The sequence below is a fragment of the Lepeophtheirus salmonis genome, chromosome 5, assembly GCF_016086655.4.
Source record: "Lepeophtheirus salmonis chromosome 5, UVic_Lsal_1.4, whole genome shotgun sequence".
NCBI lineage: Eukaryota > Metazoa > Arthropoda > Copepoda > Siphonostomatoida > Caligidae > Lepeophtheirus > Lepeophtheirus salmonis.
In genome coordinates, this window is record NC_052135.2 from 5,606,138 (window position 1) to 5,633,797 (window position 27,660).

Below are 27,660 nucleotides of genomic sequence, written 5' to 3' on the forward strand. Positions count from 1 at the left end.
AGTCTTCCTTGTAGGTTTTTCCCGACGAATCAGACTCCTTGTAAGCCTTGATAACATGGGGAAAAAAATGATTTCTTTAGTTTTGCGAACTTAATAATCTCGTTGGTGGTGTACCTGGCACGTAGACACAGAATAATGTCTGGACGTCTCATATTGGTAGGATATCTAAAGGATTTTATATTTATTTTTATATAGTTTTGTTAATTAAAACTGATGAGCACACTTTCAGATTTAAAATACACACCTTGTATGTAGTATATGAAATTATGAGCTTAAAAGGTGAATTTCTACTTGGCAAATTATTATGTTTAACAAGTTCACAAGTCATTCCATGATTCAAAATGAGTAAATTTTTTTTTAAATTGTTGAATAAGATATATTTTTAAAATTACACATATTTATATTTATTTAAATAAAATTATTTCTCAAGTAGAGTATTATAAACAATTCACATTCAGGAACAATCAATTATTACAAACTAAAATGAATAATAATTATTTATTGTATACAATAGGTAAGTGAACATATAATACAAAATTTTAATGTAAATAGAATATTTTTGCAAATTTATATATATTTATATATTGTCCATTGATAAAAAGTTTTATATATTTTTTTTGATATTTCATATACGGATTGTGTATTATTACATCTTCTGCAAGAATAGCTCAAAAAATTAAATAATGATTGTGCAAAATAAGATGCTTTAAAGATATGTCTCTTCTATATTAGGGTCTTGTTGACATGAATTTATTCTGACATCCCCCAACATGTTCCCTCTCGTCTGTACAACACTACTGTAATCAATGGCGTCAAAGCTGGGATGGCGTGAAGGCTCTGATTTTCTTGTCCTTTGCATACCTCTAATCTCTCCTGGAACTGTGTAGACTTGTGCAGGATAATTTCTTCGGGCTTCAAAACGATATCGTTGTATTGATCTTTCATGAGGTTTTTTACCTGGTCAAATAAAAAAGGAAATTTATTTAAATGTATGCCAAATTGTCAATTTCATGCCAGAAATAATACAAAAAAAAAAAAACCGTCGATGTGTTTATAAATTAGAAATTAACATATTAAACGTAACAATTCAAACAACTTCACGCAACCATATACTTTTTAATGATTTTATAGTGTTTTTGATCGATAACTAGATGTATATATAAGAAAAAATTGAGGAAAAAATGGTAGATAAAAAAATGGCAAGATTAAATAAGGGAATAATAACAAAGTGGAAAAAATGGCAGTAAATAAAATGTCAAGATAAAAAGGGAATAGTAAAAAAGTGGAAAAAATGACAAAATTCTATCATAATCATATCACCATTGTATCACATTGTAAGATTATTTAAATAAACAGACACGGCCGTGATTCGAATGGAAGAAGTGCTAATCACTTAATTCTCTGTATCAAATATAAGGGCTGCAGAGTCGGAGTTGGTGCCTTTTTTGGTGGAGTTAGGAATTGAAAAATGTCTTCCGACTAAGACTCCGGCAACCTAAATTAGGATCATTTATTTAAATAAAACTTATTTATAATGGAAGGCGTACATTGAGTATTCGTAAAGTTTTTGGTTATAAATTATAGGTATTAAGTGTGATTAATTTTTGCTTATTAAGTTAACTCATTTATAAATTTACTTCAGAAATTTATAAATTGCTCTATGGTCCATACCCTCACAATTCCTAAACATCTTTAACCCCTATGGACCAGTGTTCTTTCAGAAGTACGCCAACAAAATCGTTCATATAATTCATATTTATAGTTTAATTTTTATTTATCTTTGCAAGCATGCTCAAAAGATACTATACAGCAATTAAGAATATAATTTGGCATAATAATATAGCTTGAAGTACAACTAAGAACTCAAAACTCAAAAGACTAATCACATTGCTAATTTAACTCCTGCAAAAAATAAAAAATACATTGGTTCATATAGGCCTAACCACTATATTATTATGTTTGATCGAGCATAGACATTAGCTATCCTAGTTCATTACTTAAGTCTTGTGAATAGTCAATGTCATCAGAGTAAAGTTTAATATTGGAGTGAGAGGTTGTGGGTATTTTTTCCCCGGTTAAGAGTCTATAAATTAGGTTCATAGAGTTATGAATGTATTAGCAACGTATATATTGCGATCCATTTCATTTGCTGTTCATCTTGTTGAATATCTTACATTCCAAATATTTTATATATACCTTGCACAATTATGTACTACATTTAACTAAAAACTACCGATAGCTATAAATTAAATTTATATACATATATAGTCTATAGACTCAATAGTACTTATACACGGTATAAAATAGAATATGTTATTAACAAGTTATATGTGGTACTCTTTCATCACAGAAATTCAGAATTTGTCAAGTGTTTTTTAATGAAAATTTTTTATTTTCTTAATTTTATTTTAATTGGTTAGATGTACATAGTTGCAATGATTAAGTATAAGTAAACATTATAGCATTATATTTACTCTATCTAATCTTCTTTGAAGTCTATATACATAAAGTATATTTCCTTCTTTAGGAACGAGGTCGAATTTTTTTTAGTGTTTGGTCACATGAAAGATCGATATATGCATCTTCCATACCCAACAACAGATGATTATCTGTGGCGGTAAAAGGGGGGTATCCAGATATGTTTTTGCGGAGCACTATCTTCTGGGAAATACCTCTTAATATGATCCATAAAAAAATATGTACATTCATCATTATTTAAGTTTTGATGCCAGAATCTAAATTATATTCTTCTTTTTTGGAAGTCATCTTACGACTCCGCGACCCCCACTTTAAGAACCACTGCTATAAGTAACCAATTTAATATTTAAAAAAAAAGTATATATATAAACATATCTTTGGAAATAAAAATAATTTTCAAAAAAATTATTACGAAGTTACAATGGGCATATTATTGCATTGAAAATTTGTGGTCTCAATTATAAATTGGACAAAATCGGGAATAGTTTGTCTGTTCTTCTAGTGTTATTCCTATTTCAATATATATATCCCAAAATAAAGGCAGATTTATTGTTCCCAATGATTGTATTGTAATAATACATAAAGAAAACCCATAAAATTTTATATCAAAAAGCAAACAAATAGTTGTAAAATTAAATTCAACCAAAATGGTTTCCTATTACTTTTGGTTGGGAATCCACATGAAAATACGTTTTCATTTATACTGAAATTCGTTTCTATAAATATTTATAGAAATAACCGAGTAATTGTATTATTTTTTTCGGAAATACATTATTTATTTAGTTATCTTGAGTTAAGTTCCTACAAAATGGGTAAAATCATACAAAAATCAAGTAAAATTAAGGGTCTTATTTAAATGATAATATTTTTGTACATATTTGCATTATATTATATATGAAATCAAAGAAGGAACTTTACATTACAACTTAAAATAAAAAATATAATTAAAATTGAACTTTTTACCAAATAATATTACTTTCATTGAAAATACCTGGAACCAACATTATCAAGAAGAAAAAAATATAAGTCTATTTTTCTCTTTGATAAAACTATTCTAAGATGTTTCTTGTTTTTCCAATCAATGAGGACAAAATAATTATTCCATAGAACCCCCCGTAACTTTCATTGGGATTTTAAGACCAAGTTTTTATTGAATATATTTTTTTATCATTTACACGCTTCTGCTTCTTTTTTCTAAGACATTCCTGATTTTTATTATTCTATATATTAACTTATACTGCCTTTTTCGGGATTTGTAGGTGTGTTCGTTTAAGACAAGATGCTAGGTATACAATTTTCAATCAATCCATCCAACGGATATTGCAAAAAATCTGTTCCACCTTGCCCCTGAACTTTTTATAGATGTTCTTCATGAAACTCTGGTCCAAGTTGGCTCAAGCGTTAAATACGGCGAGTTTCAATTTGTCTAGTGAGTCCGCCCTTCACACCCCACAATATGGTGTAGTCCATTAGTACAGCATCCAGTGAGTGGGAAGGCCAACACTCCTTTGGAAAGTTTCCTTTCTCAACATCTTTTGTTTACTTTGGAGTTGTAACAGCTGGTGCCGTCATACTGCAGGTCCCAGTCGTCTCCGTAGGTCCTTCTGGCCCAGAAGAAGATATCCTTTCTAAAATAATAATGAAGATGGCTGAATCCAACTTCTCACCAGGTTAAAGGAATGGGAAATCTTACTTTGTTCATCCGATCCAACCACTGCCACTGAGTGTTTAACAATTATTCATTGTTTTGACTCTTCCAAATCAAGGTTTTGTAAAACCAAAAAATAAGTATTGCAGTATAATTGATCTTGAATGTTCAGATAAAAAAGAATCAGTGAAAGAAGAAATAATTAGGGACAGTTGGAATCCCGTTTAAGTAAAGGTTAAAAAAGTATGATTTATCCTAATGACAACATTAAAAAACAATTTGTAATAAATATCCATATTTATTTTTGATAGTTAGGTTTGACATTTTTTATTTTATTGATATTAATTTACAAACATATTGTATATTTCGACTTAATAGCCTTTTTTATTGCTATCTAATAATGTGTGAGTTTATATCGTTTCATTTAAATACATAAATGAAATTTGTATTCTATTTTTAACAATATGTTTACAATATTTTTTATTAGTAATATCAAGATATACTGGAAAGACGATTTTGGTGCAAGTGATACAAAGATGGCCAAAGTATGAAACATCATGCTGAAAGAGGCAAAGAGAATCAAATTTGGATGTGACAAGAAGATGAAACTTCTAGTACAAGGTCACACAGGTCACGGGACATTCCTGACCCACCTGAGTAAATGGAAAAATATCAATGCAACACTGTATGGAAGAATCAGAGGCCGTAGAACATCTTATAAGCACATGCCCTGAGATTTTATGAGATATATCAAGTAAATCAAGAAGAAGATGAAGAAGAAGTTTGTGTTCTAAAATTGATGAAATGTTCAAAAAAAAAAAAAAAATAATAATATTCATAACAATTTCAATGCCAAACTAGTCATCAGGGTATGTTATAGTAGCATTAAAAAATACCCCAAAGTAGGGATGTGTTCTTTACCTTAGTATTTGTATATTCTTTTCACATGTATGGCTATGGTCAATAAACAAAGTTTTAAACAAATTGACTAACCGGAAAGACCATTTGTATTAGTAGATGAGGTGCTTTAACCAATATTTTGGAATATATTTGAGTAAGAATCAGTGGCGGCTCGTAATTAACACTTATAGGATGCTATTACTAATATATAGTTTGTGTTGAGACTCGGTTCAAGATAGATTTTTTTTCCAATTCGGTCCTAAATGATTTTTTTCTAGGCATTAAGACCGGTCCAAACATCGTTTCTTTAGATTACCGAATTAGTCTAATTGTGCCGAACTGCCAATGGAAGCGTCTTTGATATATTCTTTACATAAACCCCTATAGTTTTAGTAATAACAAAGTAATTAGTCAATTTATGACCTAAACAAAATAGATAATTATAATAATAACATGTTATATACATTTTTTTGGAATGATAAATGTTGTCACTAATGAGTTGAGTTGTTAATTATACATATCCTTTACTTTCTTTTAGTACTATGATGACGCAATACGATCATCTCCTAATTTTTTAATCAAAGGTATTATACTTTTTTTTTTACCCTTTTCTCCAAATCCGGTAGGAAATATTAAAGGATGTGTCAGTAAATCATTTCCCGAGTATGACAATTATACAGAATAGATGTTTTAATAAAATTATTTATTTCATTAGATGTGACATATTTTAATCTTTTTATAGCATAAATGTATGTATAAAATACCTTATACATAAACTGTTCAAAACATTCTTAATTACATGTCTATATACAGTTGTACTCTATGCGTTATTTGCATAATTTTAATGAGTTTTTCATATACAGTGTCCAAACTCTGTTATACAACAAAATTTGAGCGCCTGCAACGGACGTACATTTGATGTACGACGTTGTTTGTTGTTTTAATGGCATCAATCAACAAAATATTTTTTCCACAGTCGCGGAAAAGGCAGAGTGCTCTTGTTGCAATCCGTACCGGATGAAAGTTATTTGGTTAAAACTTTAAGTTTAAATATTAGCAATTTTTTGAAAAATACAGTTAATTAAATTTATGGTCATGTATTAACTTTTCTTATAAACACATTAAAAAATTGAAGCATTATTGTTTATTTTCAAATAAGACCTATTTTTTTATTCTGGATTTTTGAATCTTTTTTTTTAATTTTGAAAGTTAGTTTTTCATAACTGAATAATTTAAAAAAATATTATGAAAGTAATATGGAAAATGCTCAAAAGTATGACGGAATTAGTGATGGGAAATGCTGAGATTGCAAACTTCTTAAACATACATAGTTCTGTTGTCAGGAGAGTCATGAAGGAACATTAGTGTTGTGACGGTTAATAAAATTAATATTGACATTTTGATACTTTTTCGACTAAAAATGTCAAAGAACTTGTTCAGGTTTAAGAAGTTTGCAATCTCAACATTTCCCATCACTAATTCCGTCATACTTTTGAGCATTTTCCATATTACTTTCATAATATTTTTTAAATTATTCAGTTATGAAAAACTAACTTTCAAAATTAAAAAAAAAAGATTCAAAAATCCAGAATAAAAAAATAGGTCTTATTTGAAAATAAACAATAATGCTTCAATTTTTTAATGTGTTTATAAGAAAAGTTAATACATGACCATAAATTTAATTAACTATATTTTTCCAAAAAATTGCTAATATTTAAACTTAAAGTTTTAACCAAATAATTATTGTTTCGTTTGTTAACTCAACCCTTTAGATAAAAATTTATCTACCCCGCTAATGAAGTTTTTATTTAATTGGACAGTAAATAACATTATCATGATAAAAGTAATTGATGTTTGGATATTTTTATTTATAATCATAAAAACTCAAGTGATTCTAATTTTCTCATGAATTCTGAACTAACAGGTCTCCCTGAAAAGTTGACTGATTTCACTGTTACTACTTATAAATATATATTAATTGTGAGTGTTGCCTCTCAACATTAAAAAAAATTGTGTTTGACGCCGGGTTGAATAAAAAGCAAAGAGGAAAATTACAATATGTTGAATCCTTATTTCAATTGACGACTCTGAATAGGTTCTCATCGGTCATTCTGTAAAATTGGAAAAAAAGGCGTTTGAATCGCCTGAAAAAAGAGTCATCTAGAGTTATCATATTCCATTTGGATAAGACGCCTTTTTCTCTTGGTGAAAATGTATCATAAGAGACAGGCTTTAACTTTGACCTCAGCATGTGGAGATTCTCCCCCCCACACACACATTGTGGAAAGGAAATTTGCCAACTAACAAGTGATTGCAGTCGTTGGATCGGATGGACAAAAGTGTGATCTTTTCTTTTTTGAACCTGATAAGAGGTGGGATTAAGCCAATAAAATTAATTATTTGTGAATCGAGATATTCCCTAGGCAAGTGTGACCTTCAGAGATAATTAATGGCTCCAGTAGACGGCGTCACCTGTCACATTTCTAATTAATGAAGGAAGCTCCTAGTTTCTTCCAAAATGAGTCTTGTTGTCAACGCTTACCTGATACTGCACCAATGGACTAATAAACTGTCTGTTTATACTTTTTCGTAAAAAAATTTCTTCTTCTTTTTTTTCTTTTTTTTTGAAAAATGAAACATTTATGCGCTTGAAGGGTAGTCTCATAGGCATCCAATTCAGGAACAAGAATCAGTTGAAGGCCGGCGTAGTTGACACTTGAGCCAAATTGGACCAGAGCTTCTTAAAAAAAGCTATAAAAAGTTCAAGGACAAGCCGGAACAGATTTTTACAACAAAAGTACTTGGATTGAGTGAAATTGTCTAATCTTGATTAAAAGTAAAAAAAAAAAATAGTAATGCCTTTTTCAATTTATTATCTTTTATCCAGTCTTAAACAAAGCGTCTCGTCTTCAACGAACACACTTTTATATGTAATTCTATATTTTGTTATTTCACTATGTATATTTGGTTGCCATTCCTTGATTACGAATATACTAAATAAAGTACTAAAAATCAAGTGTTGAAACATTCGATATATAGGCTGATGATATATTTTTATAAAAAAAATGAAAAATACTATATCTCAAAAACTGGATATGATAGACAAAAACTGAGTAAATCAGCTACTTTAAAAGCCCAAATTTAGTTAGAATTTGTTTAAAAACCTTTTGCTAGAAATATCTCATTGACTAGTGTAATTAAGGCTTCATTTAAAAAGAGTATGTGTTTAGAGGAGGTATAATCCAATTGCAATATTGACTTGTTTTCATTATTATTAAAGTTATAAAAATAATAGGAGGAAGAGTTAATAATATATAAAAGTAAAAGTTGTATTGTTAGCAATTTATATTTGAATTTATTTTCTTCCTCTTTCACACAATGTACATAATTATTTTAGGAATATTAAAATTCATTCATTAAACCTCCATAAATTTCTACTTTAAAAAAATTAAAGTTAAAAAGGTATACCTATTAAACTAGACCAAACAATTTGAAGAACTGGATTCAAAGATAGCGTTTCTATGATTTTATTAGCTAATCTAGGTATTTCTAGTCTATAAAATTTCTCTAATGACTTTAGAGAAAATGGGTCGTCCAGGACGTCCACAGGAGACACACAGCCTTGGCAACATCACCCTTGTTTGTAACCTGATTTACTCAAACCTTCGTCATTGATCACCAACTGTAAACGGAACATAAAGTTTGAGCACAAAGATGTAATTTATTACATCTTTCTTGTTGAAGAAAATTTGTGGATTTCAAGGAGCTATGGGGATGATGATTCCTTCTCAGCTCTGACCAAACAACTAGAAATCACACAAGCTAAAGTTAGGGCTATTGGAAAGGGCATTTGGAGGCATCAGAAATTGCACCTAAAGTAAACAAAATTTATCATCACTATAAAAGTTAGAGAAATTGTTAGATTATATTTGGAAGGCCCCAATATAAATTCATACATCAATTAAAGGTTTCATACTTATGCTGAATTTTTGTAAGTATATATAACTTAAAAACATAATTTGGGATTCGCTCCTTTTCTTGACTTTTGTTCAAGATTATTTAAATGTTGACGGACCACAAATATAATTAACTTCCTTTAGAGAAAAATAAAGCAAACTTTTTTTTGTTTTGACGCGCAACAAATATAGATAAATTGATATTATCGTTTGTTGGGCATAATGAATAGATCACATTTGTATTTGTAATAAAATAGTTGAGATTAAAAAAAAAAATTTATGACTTGCCTTGCTCAAACCTACCTATGTAATCATGTAAAGATACTTAATCATTGTTCTGATGTTATGATTAATTAACAAATCATATCATAGTATAATAATTAATTATTTTTTCTTTTTTTTATTAATAGTTAGATAGATTTATAACCCTAATACGAGAAATATATGAAAGTTAAATGGCAGAAAAGGCTCAATGAAGATATTTATATGTTTTTTTTTTAAATTTTATAAATCCTTTTTTGTATAAAAAATTATATCTATCCATCAAGTTTATTTATATTAATTAATATGAAGAGGATTTGATCTGTTTAAATAGTATGATTGATGAAGATATTTTTCTATTCTTATTGGACATGTAACATATATGGCCTTAAAAATTGTATGATGAAACGCTTAGTACAATTTTGAACAAGATGTAATTTGCTACAAGATTTCCTCATTCCACAAAAAAGAGAAAAAAAACTAACTTTTGTCTCATTTGTTACAAAAAGCGTCATTATTTTTTTTTTATGATGTAGTATTTTATTCTACTTTTTCATAGAAAGATTTAATAAAAGAATAATATACTCATTATCTTGGAAAAAAAGCTCCAAGTTTAAATATGGAGCTGATGCTTAACGAAACTTTTTTTTACATTCAACTACAGAATGTATTCACACACATATTATGTACCAAAAATTATAATTAATTGGAATTATAAAATTACAAAAATTATAATCAATTGGAATGATACAAGTTACTATTGTTATGAACTTTAAAAAAAAATTAAAAATTAACAGCACACGCGTCAACATACAAACGGCTAATTTTTTTTAAGACGTGTTTTTTCTTTCCTTTATAGACCCCTCCATCGCTCTTTTCCTTTTCTCTAATTTATCATTCAGTATATTATATGACGTAGTATCGTTCATTCTATGTTGACGTCATTATCCGGGAATCTTGTCCATTTATTTAGGTCTATAATAACAAAAAATAGCCATTCCGAATCCCTCTGGTCTAGAGAATTCCCGGGTCCGTCGGTAAGCTTTATACAAGGGAATAATTCATCATTTTCCTGTAATCTCTGACTGGACAAAGACAGCTTCTAGTATCTCCATTGAGGGATGACCAGACTCTTCCAGGCTTTGTGGAATAAGCAAGATTTTATTTTTAATTTTCAGGTTCTGTTTGTATTTCAAAGTCGTAGCTATAAGCCAATCTATAGGTCAGAGCTCTTGTCTTTACTTTTCACTGATAATACAATCCACCATTTTAACAGCAGGAGCCACTTTTGAGCAAAAATAAAACAAATGGAATGAGGCCTCAATGTTTTCTTTACAAAAAGAACACATTCTAGAATCAACCATTTGTTTTGACTTATTAGTAAATAAAGAAGAGGTTGCCAATCGGTGTCTTAACAATTTTTGATGGGAATCTGTTAAGTAATTTTTCAATACTGTTTTTGGGTTTTATACCTTTACCATTTCTTTCAAGTCTAGTCTCTCCAATCTTCTCTTGGCGATAAGAGACGAAACTCAATTGTTATCACCGTTTATTGCAGATCTTATTCTATTTTTAGAGAGTGCTTCCACTGCTATGAAGAAGCTTATTGAAGACTCGAGATTACTGGTTTTGGAACGGTAGCATAAGACTAATCTTTTGGTTCAACTTAATAGAAGGAAATTGCCTAGCTCCATATTTTTACGAGATAGGTATTGACCAACAGAAGTTAGTCCTCCTTCCCTTAAAAAAACGTCGCCACTTCTCAACCTTGAATTAAAGTTAAAAGATTCAATAGATCTCTTGGTATGTTGAATGTTATTTATAATGGATTCCCACGACCTAACCATCTTTCTCCAGTATTGACTACATTTTTTTCATCACACCAAATAGCTCCGATGGTCCCATAAATAATCTGTCATTCAGATCATGACCAATTTTTTTCTTGAACTCACCCTTGATCCTTAACGCCCAGAAATCACTGTTTTTCCTCAATCTTGTAAACCAAAAGAAGTTCAGCACTTTCCACAAATCCTCTATGTTTGGTGATCCGAGGTCCCATTCTCCGATTTGCGTATTTGTACTTCATCTAAAAATGTAAGCTCTTTACCCCCCACACATTGATTTTCCCCTCAATTTGTAAATATGTTCACATATCTCGTTGGAGAAAGATGTATATGCCAAGATGTGGATGACATTAGTATTTATGATTTGGTCCCAGACCTTGAGTTTTTCAAATCTGGTTATGGTTACACCTTTAGAAAAGTTAACACTCCTTTCAATGATAGATATAATTTTTTCTTCGTTTCGTTTTAAGGCTCCCAAAGCAGACGTGGACACTTCGAACCCAAGTAGGGTTGCCACTGAAACGGATTTGAATTTTCCAAATTATGGCCTCAGATCTTCCTCACATTTGGTAACGATCATCGTCTTTCCTATATTAACCGATAGTCCAGACTGTATTTTTAATTTTCCCAATGTATCAAAGATTGCACAAAGGGATTCTGTCACTTTCTCTCTGGAGCCTGAACAGAAAACGATGACATCATCAGCATATAAAATACATTTCAGAGGTAAATTTCCCGACGATATACTTTTTATCCTTGAATCCAAGTTTATCATGTCTCATGGACCATTCATCGCAATTATGAAAAGAGATATAGAAATAAGATCTCCTTGTCGAGAGTGTAAATTGTTCGATGAGGTATTTATGTAAAACCGAGTCAAATTCTTTCCCAAAACCACGGAAACCACCGCATACTTACTTCCTGTTGATGAGTCAATGCCTGTGGGTATTTTGTATGATGTATTCAAGAGAAAGATCGGCTTGTGATTTTTTAAATTAAATTGGTCTCTGTTTTTTTTTCAAAATTAAAGTCAGAGAGCCCCAACTCATAAAGTCTGGGATAAAGCCTTTCTCAAAATATTTCCTCGAAAATCTTTCGCGAGTATTGGTGATATAAGTAAATAAAACTCTTTATAAAACTCGAAAGGCAGGCCCGAGGGGCCGGGAGATTTGTATTTCTTTATATAACTACGCAGAAAACTTAGAATTTCATCGTGAGTAAACAGTAAATCCAATTCCTCCATAGTTTTTTTACGAACGAAATCGCCGATTTTTCTCTCTCTCTTGTAGGGTTCCCATTTGCTGAATAGTAGCGTTTTCCATTTCGTGGGCTCTTTTATCATTCTCTAACTGTAGCAAAAGTAACAGAGGTTTTTAGACGCGCACTCTGGACAGACGTACAGGTTTCGTAAAAATTGCTAATATCGCTTGTAATTTCGGAGGGCACTTCTGTGATCTCACCCGTCGGTATTCTAAGTGTAGATATTCTCTTTGATTGGGCTGCTTTGTCCATATCTTCTAAAAAAATACTCTAGGAATTACGAGCTTTACTCGTTACTCACTTGAATACTCGTTACTCGCTTGAATACGTTACTCGCTTGAATACTCGTTACTCGCTTGAATACTCGTTACTCGCTTGAATACTCGTTACTTGCCTGAACACTCGATGCTCACCCAAACACTTTTTCTCCCTAAAAACTTGTCGGTCAAAAAAAATCAAATTTTTACTGAATAATTGAAACTTGTCATTTAAAAATTTGTATAGTTTTCTAGATAACTCTGTATTTGTAATTGAATATAATATATATGTACATATGAAATGATCTTATAATAACAATAATACTAGGATACCTGAAGGACTATAATACATTTAATATCAGGTACAACCCAATTTATTTTCGTAATTTATGTTCCACGGATTAATCTAAAGATTAGTTTAACTTATTTGAATTGTGGTCATATGCGTAATTGAACAGTTATGGTTATAACTTGTAACAAATATTTTTTTAGTGGAACCGATGCTTATTAATATAAATGCATATTAATGATAAGATATAGAGAAATAGACGACTAAGTAATTCCAAGCAATGTTGAGTACTCCCGTTAGTCTTTAAAAAAATCAACAGAAGATTATTTTTAAAACGAATTGAGATTATGAGAACAGATTTCAGAAAATTCAACATATTTTTATCTGTGGAAAACATAAATTCAAAATTTCTAAGAGAAAGGAAGTAAGTCTAGTAAGATTTAGATGTTATAATGGGCTTGAAAAACTAAACAAAAAGAATCCCAAGTTTTGACGAGTTCCGAGTAATTCTATTCTTTTTATGCCCAGGAGCAGAGTTTTTTCCGTCTTTTTTTATATTTACTTCATAAAACATGGACCAATTTACGAGTTTTGCTCTTGGCTTATCACTAAATATTTTATTAGTCAATATGTTGTGTACTAGTTGTAGCATATGTACAAGTTGAAACTTGTATAAGCAAATTGTACAAATTGCAATTTTTAAATCTTAAAATGCATTTTTTGAAAAAAAAAAAAAATTCATCTAATTACCAGATAGGTTAATTGATACTCGTATGTGCCATCGCTTATTTATTTGGTCTATTCCTATCAGTCCTTGGGCCGGCTTCGTAAGACTATTGGTCCTTCAGACTGTCATTGCTAGAACTGATTAAAAAAAGAAGAACTGCATTTGAGTAACGTCATCAATTACTAAACATTATAAGTTTTAGGGCTGATATACATGACTAGTATACACCTAGTCTTCAGCCCTGAACAGGAACTGACACAACACTAATTGATACTATCATTTCATGGTTATCTATTAAAATTACATGCTTATTATGTATTAATGAGAAGTATAACTCAAGGCATTTGAACATTATGATATGCTAAAGAATACTTATAACAAATAATTTTTTAAGTTTGTATTCAAAAATGATCCCATTCATCATTCCTGGAATATTCTATTATTTCATTATCCTCATCCCAAGTACTCTACATTCTTTATTCAAAATTATTCCTCTTTTTGTTTTGGATTTTTGCTTATAAATACTACAACTTGTACAAAATTGCAAGCTGTACACAACAGATATATATCAACGATTCCTTGTTTTTACATAGAATGACATAAAATATAAGAGACACACAAATACATTTAATCATTAATAAAAATAAGTGCAAGAAATACAGATTCGTGGAAATTTATATGTCCAGTACTTTTTGAAAAAATCTTTAAGAGATTAAATTTTGTTGTTTATCTCATTTGAATATCTTAGCCTTGAAAATGATTAACAAATAAGTCTAATCTTTTTCAATTGTTACGACAAATGCGTAACGTATGAAAAGAAATGACTCTAAATAACTAGTTGTTGTGGATAATCATTATTAATTCATGTAAAATTGGGCATATATTGTATTTATATAATAAATTAAACAAAATTTCCCTTGTAATGACTAATTATGAGATAATTTCTTAATTCTTACTGCAAATCAATATATTCTTTACTCTAACTAATTAGTCTATAATATTCAAACGGATAGAAAAGCTTAAAATTATTTTTTTAAGGATCCTAGTATTTTTTAAATTGAAAAAAGTAATTAAAAAAAATATCAACTTGTTAAGAAAATATGAATTTAAAAAAGTAACTCAAAACCACACTTGACAAATTCGGTTGAAAACTAAATATATTCTTTATATTATCTTACAATGACTTCTTATTTTAAGTTTTATTTTTTTTTTAAATTGTTGGTGAAGTAATGATTGATGCATGGAATGAAATCAATGAAAACATGAGGCAATAAATATTTTCTGGAGGAAAAATTAAAATTCAGGTAAAGTACAATGTCTTATAAAAAAAAAATGTCATTTTATAATTGCGAACTCCATAAGCAATGATCATTCCATTATCAAATTATTTTGGTACAATTGTAAACTAGGCTAATATTGTTCGTTTGTTTTTGACATATAAACAAGTTATATATCTTTGATTGCTCCACGATTTTCTACTATTGAAAAAATCAAACTAAAATACCAGTTTAAGAGAATGTTTTTGAATTTTATTTGGAAAGATTGTTTATATCTCCATTATTGAACATCTTTTTTATAACGAGGTTAATGAAGGGGCTAAAAATTTACCACAAAATTAATATGTACTTAATTTCATGATTCACAGTTGAACAAGTAATATTTATAATTAAATAATTTATATTTTTTGTCATTTTTTAATTATTCCATCGATTTCACATTTAAAAATATCAATTAAAATGCTAAAAATATTTGTAAGAATATATTTGAAGGAGAAAAATAAATCATTACTTTAAAATAATGTTAAAAACATAAGTTTGGCATTTCTATCATAATATGATTTGTTATAATTAAAGTAAAAACCTTTAATTTATAGTTAAGCTTTTATGAAATTTGTATTACTTTAGACAAGTTTTGGGAATCAAATTAATACGTTATCGTAGCGCGTATTATATAAAATAGCTACAAAACATGTTGTTGTACGGCTTGACCTCAAATTGAAGAAAAGAAGATTCTAAGAAGTCAAAAGGAAAAACAAAAGAACGACTTTTTAAGAAAAACAGTTAAATTAATTCACTAAACCTCAATGAAACATTGCTAAATATGCCAAATAATCTTTCGCCAGACATTATCATATTAATACAAAAATGTATATAATTATATTCAAAGTTTTAGAAGTATACTCAAAAGTATTGGTGATAAAATGTAAATTCAAAGGAATAAGAAGCATTTTCATAAATGTTGGCCTGTATAATATCCTAGTTTACGAAAGGAGGATCATTCTTTAAAATTTAGCATTTGGTAAAAAATAACTGCTTTTAGGAGAATAAACAATCTTATAAAAAATTTTGCATCAAATATTTTTTTTTTCCCACTATAAAAAAAAGAAGAAAATTGCAGAGCAAACCAAAAGACGTCTAATGTGGCTGATATTGTCAACATACGTTTTGTATACGTGTATCCAAATAACAAAATAAATTAATTTGATAATTGAATGAGAGTAGGGTATGACCAAACTAAAAAATATAAAAACATTATACGCTAGGTGGCGTGAGAGTATGTGGCTTGCTGTTTATAAAATGAGGCATTGCTCAATTTTTTTTTGAGAGTTCCCTCTAAAGGGTGTGCAAGCAATCTATGACGTCACTTTGGCGTGTTCTCTTGGGCAAACATGAGCACTTAAGTAGCCTATTTTTTTTTTTTTTTTTGTTAAATAGCTTGTTGAAAATTAGACCAGTAATACAAAAAATGGAATCAAGTGACAAATTCATTGTTCCAAATATATGGATCCATACCTTGACCTGATAGATACCATAATTGCCAAAGGGAGGCCTTACATGTGGCAGTGGGACTGGGCTCCCGGTCACACCTATAAAAAAAATCTCAAATGGCTCTAAAACAATTTGGTCAACTTTATCTCAGCGCATTTTATCTGCGAGATTTTTTTGAGAATGGTGTCGATGTGATCGAACAAAACACCAACCAAATCCCTTGCAATACTAAAGACAAACTTATCTGTTGGATCAAGAAGGAATTCCTGGAGTTGCCTAGCGACCAAGTGGTGAAGGTCTGTTAGCACTTTTAGCCTTGTGTATAGACTGTAATAGAGGATGGAGATGATTATATTGAATAAACTAAAGGAAAATCAAACAAGCTTTCATAATTTTCTTTATTTTTTTTTAAATTTGATAACTTATTGAAGAAAAAAAAATCATTTTCGGTACACAGATACCTTGCGCACCCTGTACATGGGAAACATCGTATATCCTATCTGATATCTTTTATTAAATAATATTATCATTCAGGGAGTTGTTTTATTTTGCCAAAAGACGGTGCAACTCTCTGTGGCTTTGTCTACAAAAAAATATTAGTGAACAACGCTCATGCCCATTGAATTCGGAATTATAAAATAATGGTTCCTTTTTATTAGTGTAGTATGTATACACATTTAAAGGTAATTTGTTTTTTATCACAGGGCTATGACTGCTTTTGTTTTTCATGCAATTTGGAAATAACTAAATAATGAAATAAGGCATAAGTGAGCATATTTATGAGATTTCATGCAATTATAATTTATTGTGTATATACAGAATAGTAGCTATAGGTAAATAATATTAGTATTATAATATTGAGTATTAGCAAAAATTAATTAATTTTTAATTGAAGCTAAGCTACTTATGGTTTCAAATATCCAAAACGTATTTCTTTTTGTTATGTACATATAATCTTTCCTGAAAGTAAAGAAAAAAATGACGTTAATAAACTGAGGATTTTCTTTAATATCTCAACATTTTTAATAATTATAACGGGTGTTACGTTGAAATCTGAACACTTAATAATTATTGAAAGTTGAGTGATTAAAATTAATTCATATTCGATATATTAAAGCATAATTTATTAGTTAAAAAAATCTGAGCTGTCTAGCTTATGTACAAGTTGAGAAGATGATACTTGATCGTGATCGACAAATTTACATTCGTCCACTCAAAGGAGTTGGGATTCTCCAGGATCACCGTCTACGCCATCAGCAATTCCGAAATAATAGAAAGGGAGAAGGTATCTCTCAAGAAGCAAAACTTGACTCGGAGGAGTTAAAGAAAACAACTTAGGGTAATCCCCTCAAGTCCTCTAGGGCCCATACAAGAAATTTTGGGGTTTCACGCCAGATTGTATAGAAAGCTATAAAAAGTACGTGAAAAGAGCCTTGTGAGGATGGAAAGGCCACTTTGGACACCAACCATGAATAAAACCCCATCTCTTCCGTTGCAATAATGTTTTGAATGAGTCTTTTTAGTTCTTTTGAACTCTTTTGATTTTTTTAAACTACTTTTGGCTCCCTACAGCCTTGATGCGAAACCCCTCAGCTTTACCTTTTGGGTGGATATTGAGGGGAAGGCCTGCAATGTCCGTCATCCAAACACCGAGTAACTCAAGGCCACTGTCAGCCGGGGCCGGTACACTGTGACAGAGGCTTACATCCACAGTGGGTTTTTGGCCTTCTGCCGCTGCCTGGAAGTCATCATTGCCGCTAAAGCGGCTAAAGTAATGATTGAAAGAGCTCAGACACACATCTAATTATACTATTAATCTTTTTGAAATTATATTTTTAATTGCTAAATTATATCTTGTTGAAGTTTAAATTCAAAGTGTTCAGATTTTAATGGAACACTCTGTACATGTAAAGGAAACCTTGCATCCTTTAAAAATTTGATCAAATCTCGAGATACTTCTCCTCAGAATGTCCATATCATTCGGAAAGAAATACATCGAGACGACAAAGTGATTTTGATTGACATTTCATCATAAGTAGAGTTGCCATTTTTTTAAGGAAAAAAACAAAGTTTAAAAATTAGAAAAGGAAACACAGTTTTTGCGTGTGTTACTTAATAGGTAGAGTTGAGTAGTTTACAATTAAAAAAGAACGCCAGGAGATAGTGAACACGAGACATATAGTACACCTGAATTAAGATCCTTGTAAATATTTGCTCCCTTAAAGTAGAGAACCTTCTGCTTTTAAATATAGCATTAGTGCAGGGAAAATATTGCAATTATATATAAATTAATATATATTTATTATTAATACAATTTACAACAAAGATTGGCTGGTAAACTTCAAGAAAAATAAGTTAACAACCCTACCACCGATTAAATAATTGACAATAGCACAAGCAATAATCATTTTTCTGTAGCTACTATTTAAAGGTAGTTTTTTCATTAAACTATTGAGATATATTATTAGGTCGTTCTGTGTTAACTTCTCCCTTTAAAGTAAGCATTCTCGCCTAGCTTTTGTGTAATTTTTTTTATAAATGATTAATAAAATAATTATATATATAAATTTAAATATAGTTATTATATTTTTCTTGCATTTATGGTATTTTAAATGTGAAAAGTTGTCGTTTTTATAGAAGTAATTCATTTTCTCCACATAAAACCATTTAAAAAACAGCTCATATCAACAATGGTCTTAATTCAGAAATACCGTATGTCTCACTCTTGTCTTTTTCTCAAGCTCACTTTTTCCTTACAAAAATGTCAATTCGAGTCATAATATGGATGTATTAGATTAAAAGCTTTAGCCCGCAGCTATGAACATCAGATACAACTAGTAAAAATAAGGATAAAGTAAAATCTGAAGATACGAGTGCGCACAATAACCAAATTTTAATAATGATACAAACTGGTTCAAAGGTCGTCATGGAACACGAACGCCACTTCAATCTTAACTTGTTTATATTGTGATAATTTATTCTGACGTACGAACTACGGTCCAGTAATGGATTAAACTCGTATGTCAAGATATTGTGATGTATTAGTATTTTATCTCAGGGGTATTATAATTTCAAAGTTAGCTACAGACAGAAGATGATTGCTTAACTTTTTATTATACCATCAGAGTCAATTAGAGTTGAATGTAGAAAAACAAAACAAATGTGACATTATATTAGCTGTTATATTTGCTGAATTATGTGCACATCTTGTCTCCTCTAATTGAATATGTACAATTTACAATTTTTTTATCTTAGAATTCATTATTTATTTACGAGATTGGCCATTCTCATTACTACCTATATATTAATACTCTCATTTCATTTTGATCTATTAAAATTACATGTTTATTATCTGTAATATAACTCTAGGCATTTGAACTTTATAATATGCTACAGAATACTTATAATTAATAATTTGTTATAAAATAGTCAAAAATGACCCCATTAATATGTTGATCACCCATTGAATATTTAATTATTCTAAGATATTTCATCCCAAGTACTCTAAGTCCTTCATTTCAAATTATTCATCTCATGCTTTGCTTGCTACTTGTACAAGTTACAAATTCTACACAACATATATATGTATTGATTTATTACTTAGAAAATAAGCCCTTCTAAAATTCAAGTATGATATATTGAAACGTCATATTTCCACCTTCATTATTTTCATGTACATTGACGCCATAGAATCATTTTTAAACAGCTATAGGCTATTTCTTACTTTATTCCCGCTCATGAGTTATAAATGAAAAATAATTGAGGAATGATTTCCCTGTCCTTAAAATAATTGAGGTGTGAACATGATTTTACAAATCATTAAACTTGAACTCTAAAAGGGCTGAACTTCTAATTTTTATCTTATCCTCAAGAGACCAATATGATCATATCGACAAATATGTAGGTATACAAATGTATCTATAAATTAATCATAGCTCTAACAAATATGTTATGATGTAATTATAATGCATTTTGTGCAATATAAATAAAAACAAATATTGTTTTTCCTATTATTTATTTTGATATAAAAAGGTACTCAATAAAATAAATAATAACTTGCATTCTAATGCAACTCAACATTGAAATAACAATCACTATACATAGGGTTGTACTGGCTCTGAAATATTATATCTAGTTCATTCCAATAAAGACCGATCCAATGGACTGACCATTCCAACGTCTGACTGTAACTGATTATTATAAAAGCTAAATCAATTTTGTTATTTAACTTTTTAACGCAACTTAGAAATCTACCAACAGTACAAATCAATTTTATGCATCCTAATTAATGTCCATTTCTTTAAAACTATCTCAAAATTAATCATTTGAAATTTGAATGTAATATTTTCAAAAGATATAGAGGGTTTCGATTTAATATTATGTATATAGTTTCTTAACTATATGACAACCGAATTAACAATCATCATCTTCAGAGTTGGAACTTAAAACTTTGCTGTAATATTTAAATACAATTTTATCTCAATTATTTATAATTACAAAGTTTCATTAGACAAAAAATCGACAGCTGAAACAAAAATAATCTAGTTTTGTTTTGATCCCATGTCTCTAAGTGTAACCACAACTTACTTTTTGAAATAAATAAAGATGTAGTGTATTTTTCTTTCAGCTGTATTGATTCATTTTCGTAAGTTGACTCATGCATAATTTAAAGTAACTGACTCTACGTATTATACTGTGTACCTTGGTAACACAAAAATAACCTATGTATTTTGTTGTTCCCAGGAACCCATTTTTTTTATCCCTAGTCGTATATATTCATATTACCATAATAATAAACACAGGTTGCGTGAGATAAATCTATAGAATTGTTCAGAGGGAAAGAAATTTTTAATATATTGTGTTTTGTCTTCTCTCGTTGCATTTCTTTATGGCTTCATATTATAAGAAATTTTGTGAATATATTTTAATTTGTTTTTATGGTTATTACTATCTTGACGTATTATATGTATACAAAAATAGAATACAATTTAATAAAAAAAAATAAACAAAGTAATTAATTAAACTATAATTATGGTCCGTTTCCAAAACGGCAGGAATACATTTTCTTTATTTCTAGTCCTATATACTTAGCCATCTTATTATTTATATGAAGAAATTTTAGCAATCAGATCCAAATTTATCACCCTTTTTAAAATACTTTTACGATTCCGTGAAGTCAATGGAAGGTACCGGATTTCTTCTCCTGCAAAAATTCCATGACTCACATCCTGATTTAGGAGCTTTCATTGTGATAGAGATATAGCAAGCTGAAGCTGGCAAGATTTTATGTTTTTAATATGGCATTAATATGCTTAATGGCCTATCTTTTTAGTTTGTAATATGTATCAAATTGACCTACACGGTATTCTACGTGTAGTAAATGCTTTGGACTGTTATATAGATAATATAAATACTAGAGCATTAAATTAAATCTGTTCTATTACTTATAATGATTTTTTTTTCTTTTTTGATATGCCACGCTGAACTTAAACTACACATGCTCGTTGCAATACTTTTATTTCTTAGATCATGTAGTGACGCTAAGAGTTGTGTCGTTCGTTATTTATTCGGTCCAATACAGTCCATTGATAGGCCAGTCATATCATTCCTTGATACTGGTACTTATAACCATCTATCCTTGGTAACGGTCCTTAGCTTTTCAATATTTGGAATTTCTCCTAAAAATGCTGAAAGCTTATTAAGGCAAATAAATTATGTATTAAGAATATTTCACATATCTAGCAAAAAGGTTATTTTTTTCATTAAGATACAATATAATACGAGCATACTATATTGTTACTTAGTTATATAATTTATTCTATAGGTATATTAATAAAAAAAACACCCTCAATACGTCATGAAGAATCAATATTACCTTTTTTAAGGATGGACAAGTGGGACTAAACCGAACTAGATGTGATCAGACTGGATCCTAGCCTTGGATTCAAAATAAGGACCGACAAAACACAAGTAAGGTATTAATTAGACACTAAAAAAAAGGTTTAAACTGAAGTACAAACTTTACTTTATAGGGTACGAGTGGGATTGCGCAAGATTGCTTGGAGTTAATAGACTTAAAAAACTGACAGATAAATTTTGCCTTAATAATATACAAATGTACAACTTCCATCTTCCTTTCTTATTCAAATGGCACTACACACACTCATTGCTTATTAGATCAAGTAATGATACAGTTCTAATTTATTTTGCGGATACTAAACAATTAGGCATCTAAATACATACAAACTTTGCTTTACTAGAGGGGGTACCCGACATTGCTCAGACTTAACATACTCACAGACTATCTTTGTTCCAAAAGGATATAGGGGAGAGTGAGGATACTTGTTACGAAGGAGACAATAACTTAAAAATTTAAAGTTATCTAACCACCCTGTTCTTATACAATTGAATGTCTTCCTTTATTTATCAAAAAAAAAAAATCCGGGTTGCCTAATGATTAGAGTTATAGAAAATTTTGACACATGAAGTTAACATTTTAGGTAAGAGTTTGTTGGGATATATTTCTATTATAAAATATGAACTTTTAATTTTATTTTATTAAATGTCATATTCTATCATGTTGTTCAATTAATTAACATGCTTGTATATATTATTCCTTTCAATATTCAGTTCACATTATTTATTTTAATTCCAACACTACGGAGGAGACTTATTACACCCCATTTTTATTATATATACTGGTACTATATATGTATTATATATAATATTGAATAAAATTGGTTTTTTGTATAATTTCATATTTTACTTTAATTATCAATCACAGTAAATAGTAGAACAATAATTTTTTAATTTTATTTTTAACAATACTCTATTTCTGTAAATGTTTTATTTGTTTATCTTATAGGTATATCTAATGATAAGTATCTACTTTATGCTTACAAACTGTAATAAAAGCTAAAATAAATGCAGAAATAAAACAAATGGTGGTTTTTACATTTTACTACTATGTTGTAACATGTCTAATCCTAGCATGTATCATGTCTCTTCTTTGTGTATTAAGTATCCTACTTTTGGTTTGTTTTAAAAACACCAACAAATGGTTATTAATTATTACACTACCTCAAAATACTTTAGAATTATTTTTCTTAGGTAACTACCTATGTCATGTTGCCCGGGCGTTGAATTATCTTTTAAATTGTAAAACTTATGACAGTTAAAAAAAAATTGATATTTTGTGATGTGTATCCTCACTCTCCCCAATTGTGTACTTCCCTATTATTTCTTTTTGAATATGACATGCTGCACTTTAAGTTATGAAAAACCAACCTATAAAAAAAGGAAAAACTGTTTTTGTGTGTCCTCTTTTTTATTCATTATTTAATCGACCGTTATAGTGTTAACTTCTCCCTCTGGTGTACGTATTATTGCCTGTCTTTGCTGTAAATTGTTGTAAAAATGCATATCTCAATTTTTTTTCCCCTGGAGCAATGCTATTTTAAATATTCTCCTTTTTACAGCAGTAATTCATTTCCTTCCCCCAATATCATATAACAGACAGCTGATATTAACAAAAGTATTCAGGCACGTGTACCATATGTCTCACTCCCTCCTTTTTCTTTGTGTTCTTTTTTTCATACAAACAAACTTTGCTTCATAAATATAAGTGTGAAATTTATTTATTTTAGCCCATAACTTGTTTCCTTTCCTACAGACACTATTAGAATAAATACTGTACTCTAAAAAGGTTACATGACAAATATTATGAACAATTTTTGTATAATTGAAGATAAAAACGTTGAATTATGTTCTGTATATCGATTTATACATTGGCATTGATAAATAACATAATATACCTACCTATTATATATATCACATTCAACCATTACATATTATATGAAAGTATGTTATTTTTATAAGATATCATATACATATGTAATAGTTGAATGGTTTTATGACTTGGTATTATTTCACATAAATATACTGTATATGAAGGAGCTTTATTGTGAGCCTTTAAAAATGGGCGGAATGGGGGCAAAAAGTAAAATCCAGGAAACAAAATCTGTCTATCAATAAAATATTTTTGTATGTTTTGATATTTTTATCATATGTAGAAAGCTATGAACGACGTTGATATTTTTATTTTGTGATGTGTCAACAAAAAGTGTTTAACTATGTAACACTTCTTCTCCCTTCACTGTCTCTAAATTATTTTATATTTAAAAAATATAATTTTGATGACAGAAACGTTATTAATATTGATTGTTTATCCAGTATTTTACCAAAAAAAAAAAAATATATATATATATATTTTTGTATCTCTCTTTTTTAAATGTTCATATAATTGTTCAGATGGAGTTGAATTGATTAATTATCAGAAAATTATTATTTTATTTTATGTAGGAATTTATAAAATATAGATATTTGTTCAAACATAATTATAATTATTAATATTTTTTTTTTTACCATTTACTGCTAGGATTAGATAAATTATTTCCAACATAAATCCATTAGATCCCCTTCGAAAAGAAAAATAAGTGATTTAAACTTGAATATACCCATTACAAAATTAAAGATAAAACAATTATTGATGGACTAATGAATTACAAATGTTTGTAATGAACGTAACATCCATAAGAAAAAAAGGGTTAAATGGTGTAAACACACTGAAAAATTAGGTGTTCCTTGGATATATTCGATGAATTTGCGGTAGTTTTTAGCAATCCCACACTACCTTTTTGGGCCACTCTGATGGAAGAGGGTATTCAACCATATTTTATGGTACCCAAAGGTATTTATCCGCCCTCCATAAGTGCAAGGTAATTTTATTGCAATAATATTACTCATACCTGAAGGTAATCCCATGGTGATGGAATAAACAAATATGTTTAGATATTTGCCATAAACAATATAAAGCCAATTTATAATGCGTTATTATTCATCATAAAGTTTAAACAAAATATGGACAATTTTTTCCCAGGCAATTTTCTCCAGGGGTGTTTTCCTAGTACTATAAATATTATACCAGTACATTTACTCCATATAACTGTAGAATTATCTTTTGAACTTCAAATACATGACGAATATTTTCATCTCTATAAACGACTGAGACGCAAACCTACGCACATTGAGTCAATAGAATAATTTATTCTGTTGTCTCTTTCAAACTTGGTAAGGCATTAATTTGGTAGAGTGCAATGCAAAGTCACCATTTTTATAAGATCTAATGGTGTTAAGTTCAATTTATTTTAAATCAAACTACTACTTATGTAGGATAAAATTTATTTAGCCAAGATGGACCTACACAAATTTATACTTATTATAATCAAAGATAATTAGGAATGTTTCTTTCTAAAAGAAGCAAATCAGATCCTTCAAATAAATGGAGCATCAGTTAGTTTTATATTTTATCATAAAGTTTTTCGTAAATTACCTACGTGCTGAAAGTGTACTTAAGACCATTATTAAACCAATCCCATTTGATTTGAAACTTCTTATGTTAAGAATAATTATCCTAATTATCGATGGATAAAATCAACTTCCTCGGATGAATATATGGCATTTTTCAACTATGTAAATATCATATTCCTTTTATTGAAAAGCAATTACAAGAAATCACCTACTAAAATTTCGCCAGATTTAACCTTTCAAATTCGAATTACATGGAAAACTCAAAGAAAATGACACTTTGTTAAATTAACCTGAAGGTCACCCCACCAAATAATACAATTGGTCAAACAATAACAGCTACTAGAATATACCATACCTCGAAGCACCATAGCACTATTATTAAACTGTCTCTATTTTTTTTATTTCAAATATTCTAATGTATGTACTTTAAAAATAATAATAAAATATTGGTGAAGTACAAAGTTCTGAACGTTTTTTGCTAGATGTCTTTAATGAGTTATATATCAAGACTAATCCATTGCATAAAAAAGAAGTTTAAATTCTGCTTATAGTTTAAGCGTACACTGAAAAGAAGTTCAATGACAGTTTTGTTTTTGGTGAAGCCAGTTGTCTGTTAAGGCGTTCCAAAATTGAAGTAAAAAATACTTTATGGCATTGACAGCACTAACCATTTTTATTTAGAATGAGCCATTTTGCAAGTGCACTCTTCCCGTAATTCCCTTTCTCATCGACTATAAATCTTGTTTGGCTATCCTTTTCCTTGCCCATTTTAATGATCACCTCTTCTTGCCACGGTCTCATACGTTCTACTATTGCGGGTATAAACTGTTCAATAAACGATTCAATTATATCTTTAATTTCGAAACAATATCTTCCTTAATAGGATTAGTGATATCAATTTCCCCATTCTCGAAAAATTCCATCTCTTTCACAAAATTCGCGATTTTCTGTATCTGTACAACATGCATCCCCTACATGAGCTCTAAAAATCCTGCAACGTTCTTTCAGAACTAAAGTGTTCCATTATTAACCTCTAGAAAGGCTGGAACTAACCTCATACGCCCTGAAGGTGAATTGTCCCATTTTGATAAGCCTCTTCCGCAATACAAGTAAAGCCAACCTATTTTTTATTGACAAATACAGTACACTATGAATTTATAGGATATATAAAAATCATTAATTCTTTACGGATTCATCTCAGCTGAACCCTATATCATTAGAGGTAAAAGCGAATAGTTTACCAAAACTGTATCAAACATGAACAACTTAACAATTATAAGCTTCTATTGAAATGTAATTACAGTTACAATTATATTTGTCCCAGTCAAGACAAAAGCTACCACAAATGATTTTTCTCAAAATTGATTGTGAATTACATGTATATTATTTGGCAAATTATTGTCAATTTTTATCAACAAACTTTTGAAATTAACCCATTGGAAGCGCTGCATAATGCAGTTAAAGTAGCTATGTAAAATGTGTCGTTACTTTAAAAGTATACAAAATTGTTAAATTTTATAAGAAAGGGCAAATCGGAGTCAATATACTGGGTGGGCCAGATAAATTGAGGAAATCTTTAAAGTCTTACAATGTACGAACTAGATGAAGTAGAACCATAATTTTTTTATTATTTGAAAGCTACATTGAATGAAATTCAAATATTTATATTTAGATCAACCTTTATTGATAACCTCGGCTACACTGCACCAGAAGCTTTGACAAAACTGGGTGACCTCCTGTAGATCCATATTTGCCATAGTACAGGTAATTTACGTTCTACAGGAGCTCTTTAGATGAAAGATAACTGGCACAGACCTCATGCTCGACCCTCCCCCAGAGATGGAAATCGCATGAATTCAGGTCCAGGATGTTTGCAGGCGCAAAATCTGGGCTCCAAAAGTGA

At 29.5% G+C, this 27,660-nt stretch overlaps 1 protein-coding gene across 1 annotated transcript in view; it reads right to left on the reverse strand.

Annotated features, from left to right (window-relative positions):
• Window positions 1–379: 379 nt before the first annotated feature.
• The window catches only part of LOC121118963 (thyrotropin-releasing hormone receptor-like), a 298,046-nt gene continuing 270,765 nt past the window's right edge, over window positions 380–27,660 (reverse strand). The window contains exon 5 of the mRNA XM_040713570.2: window positions 380–957. Coding sequence (XP_040569504.2) covers window positions 707–957 — 251 coding nt within the window. The 3' untranslated portion in view covers window positions 380–706. The remainder of the gene's footprint in view (window positions 958–27,660) is intronic.